The 2436-nt window shown below is 43.3% G+C and overlaps 1 protein-coding gene across 1 annotated transcript in view; it reads left to right on the top strand.

The window, feature by feature from the left end:
• The window catches only part of LOC121381050, a 34541-nt gene extending 32380 nt beyond the window's left edge, over positions 1–2161 (top strand). The window contains exons 2-3 of the mRNA XM_041510132.1: positions 108–359; positions 1600–2161. Of these exons, the coding sequence (XP_041366066.1) occupies positions 108–359; positions 1600–1976 (629 nt within the window). The 3' untranslated portion in view covers positions 1977–2161. The remainder of the gene's footprint in view (positions 1–107; positions 360–1599) is intronic.
• Positions 2162–2436: the final 275 nt, after the last annotated feature.

The raw sequence follows: 2436 nt of genomic DNA, 5'->3' as shown, positions 1-2436 counted from the left end.
TCTAACATTTTATATTTTTAATAACTAGTATTTTAATTACTCAAACTAGCAGTGGCCCTTTTTGATCGGATATTTCATATTTTTAATAATTAGTATTTTAATTACAGGAACTCTGAAATGCCAGTGCAACACCCAAGACTGCCAGATGGAGGGAAAGACCACGTGCAATGCAGAACAATACTGTTACGTGGAGTTCTTCAAGGATATGTTCACGCGAGGCTGCATCAACGACCGAACTCCACTCCTGTGTGAAAACCGAAAACCAAAGAACCTGAACGCCCCCTGGCCCAGCATGTACTGCTGCAAGGACAGTAACTTCTGTAACAGAAACGTTTTACCCACCTTACCCATACAGTCAGGTGAGCACGATGGGGTGTTCCCGTTGAGCATCTTTCTTTTTGTTTTCATGTTACAAAACACTTTTAAGTACCTTTTTTAGAAAGCCCTCTAGCGTTTGGTTTTATCCTAGTCTGATGTATATACCGTCAAACAGTGTTTGCGTACTTCGTTTCTTCGCGTTATAACGGTACTTTTAAAAGGGACTTCCCCGAGTTTTACGCCATTGTTAGATAAGACGTTTTTAACGACTAAATTTGCTCTTTAAATACATGTCCGTGTTTAGATTACCCGGCGTCAGTGTCTCTACAACCAGTGTGTTTCTGATCGTCCTTGTCTTTCCTTTAATTTCCCCAATATATTTTGTTTTCGTACGTACAAAATTATTGGGAGATAATCTAATTTGGACTACTACAAATACTAGAACCACCAGGAACACAAAGAATACACAGACATTGTAAACAAGAAAATATATTGCATATATAATAGTGGTCGTTAAAAAGGCTCTACTAGTAGAAAACATGTTTCAGTAGCGGCAAATTCACGACAGTGTATTTAATGCTGTAACTAATATATGCATAAGTAATGTCTTTGATACTGTGTCATTTTAAAGAAATAGAAACGAAACTAAAAAATAAAAATACCCCCCCCCCCCCCCCCCCCCCCATCTTCGCAACTAACACGAAACAGGAAAGAATCGGCCTCGGTGGCGCAATGGTTAAGCCATCGGACTACAGGCTGATAGGTACATAGTTCGCAGCCCAGTACCGGCACCAACCCAGAGCGAGTTCTTAAGGGCTCAATGGGTAGGTGTAAGGCCACTACACCCTCTTCTCTCTGACGAACTACTAACAACTAACCCACTGTCCTGGACAGACAACCCAGATAGCTGAGGTGTGTGCTCAGGACAGCGTGCTTGAACCTTAATTGGCTATAAGCACGAAAATAAGTTGAAATGAAATGAAACAGGAGACAGTTAGTTTACCGGTAGTTAATTTATGGTCGGTACAGTCCTGGATAAAAACCGAGTGCGTGAGTTAGGGCTTTACGTGCACGTTCAGAACAAGCTGTTGTAGCACACACCTGTCAACTCTTCCGTCCATGACAGAAAGGGGAAGGGGTAGGAGAGGTCGCCCCTACTGGCAGGTACAAGCCAGTCCGACCGGGGTCGGTAATGGGCGAGGTAGTGGTTTGTGGATACAAATGTCACAGTGATCTTTATATACCTTTACTCTACCACGTCAAACCATTGTCTTCTTTCAGTTCCTGTGGATCCGGTGACACCAAAAGCAGAATTCGAAAAAGACGGAGATAAAACCAAATGTCCGTACACGGAAGATATTCCCTCATACCGAGCGAAGTCGGAGGGGGCTAAAATAATCAACCCAATTTACATTGCCGTGCCCGTGGCGGGCGTGTGTGTCTTGTTAGCTCTCATAATATTCGCCATGTATCTGCTGAGGCGGAGAAACGACAATTTTCAGGGATACCATTACCACGAACACCTCCCAGCATTACAGAAACAATGTAACGGGAAGAAACCCGTTACGACGTGTAGCAGTTGCGGTAGAGTGAACCGCTGCACGGACAGCGAACGATCGTCTTCAGGGAGCGAGACTAAATTGTTTTTACAAGTCTGAGGTTGTGTCATCGAGGCTGAGTCATGTGCTGTTGTGAAAAAGTGCTATAAACTATTTACATGATGTATGTGTGTGTGTGTGTGAGAGAGAGAGAGAGAGAGAGAGAGAGAGAGAGAGAGAGAGAGAGAGAGAGAGAGAGAGAGAGAGAGAGAGAGAGAGAGAGAGAGAGAGAGAGAGAGAGTGAGTGAGTGAGTGAGTGTGTGTGTGTGTGTGTGTGTGTGTGTGTGTGTGTGTGTGTGTGTGTGTGTGTGTGTGTGTGTGTGTGTGTGTGTGTGTGTGTGTGTGTGTGTGTGTGTGTGTGTGAGGGAGGGAGGGAGCAAGCAGAATGAGGTGATATACAAATTGTACATACATGGTAGTGTTAATAATATTATCTTTTGTGTTGAAGGAAAGCACGTCTGTTTACTTAATAATTATGTCAGTGAATATAGGCGATGACTTTTGTTACAAGAAAGATATC

Source organism: Gigantopelta aegis, chromosome 9 (assembly GCF_016097555.1).
Source record: "Gigantopelta aegis isolate Gae_Host chromosome 9, Gae_host_genome, whole genome shotgun sequence".
NCBI lineage: Eukaryota > Metazoa > Mollusca > Gastropoda > Neomphalida > Peltospiridae > Gigantopelta > Gigantopelta aegis.
This window is presented reverse-complemented; position numbering and strand designations above follow the sequence as displayed.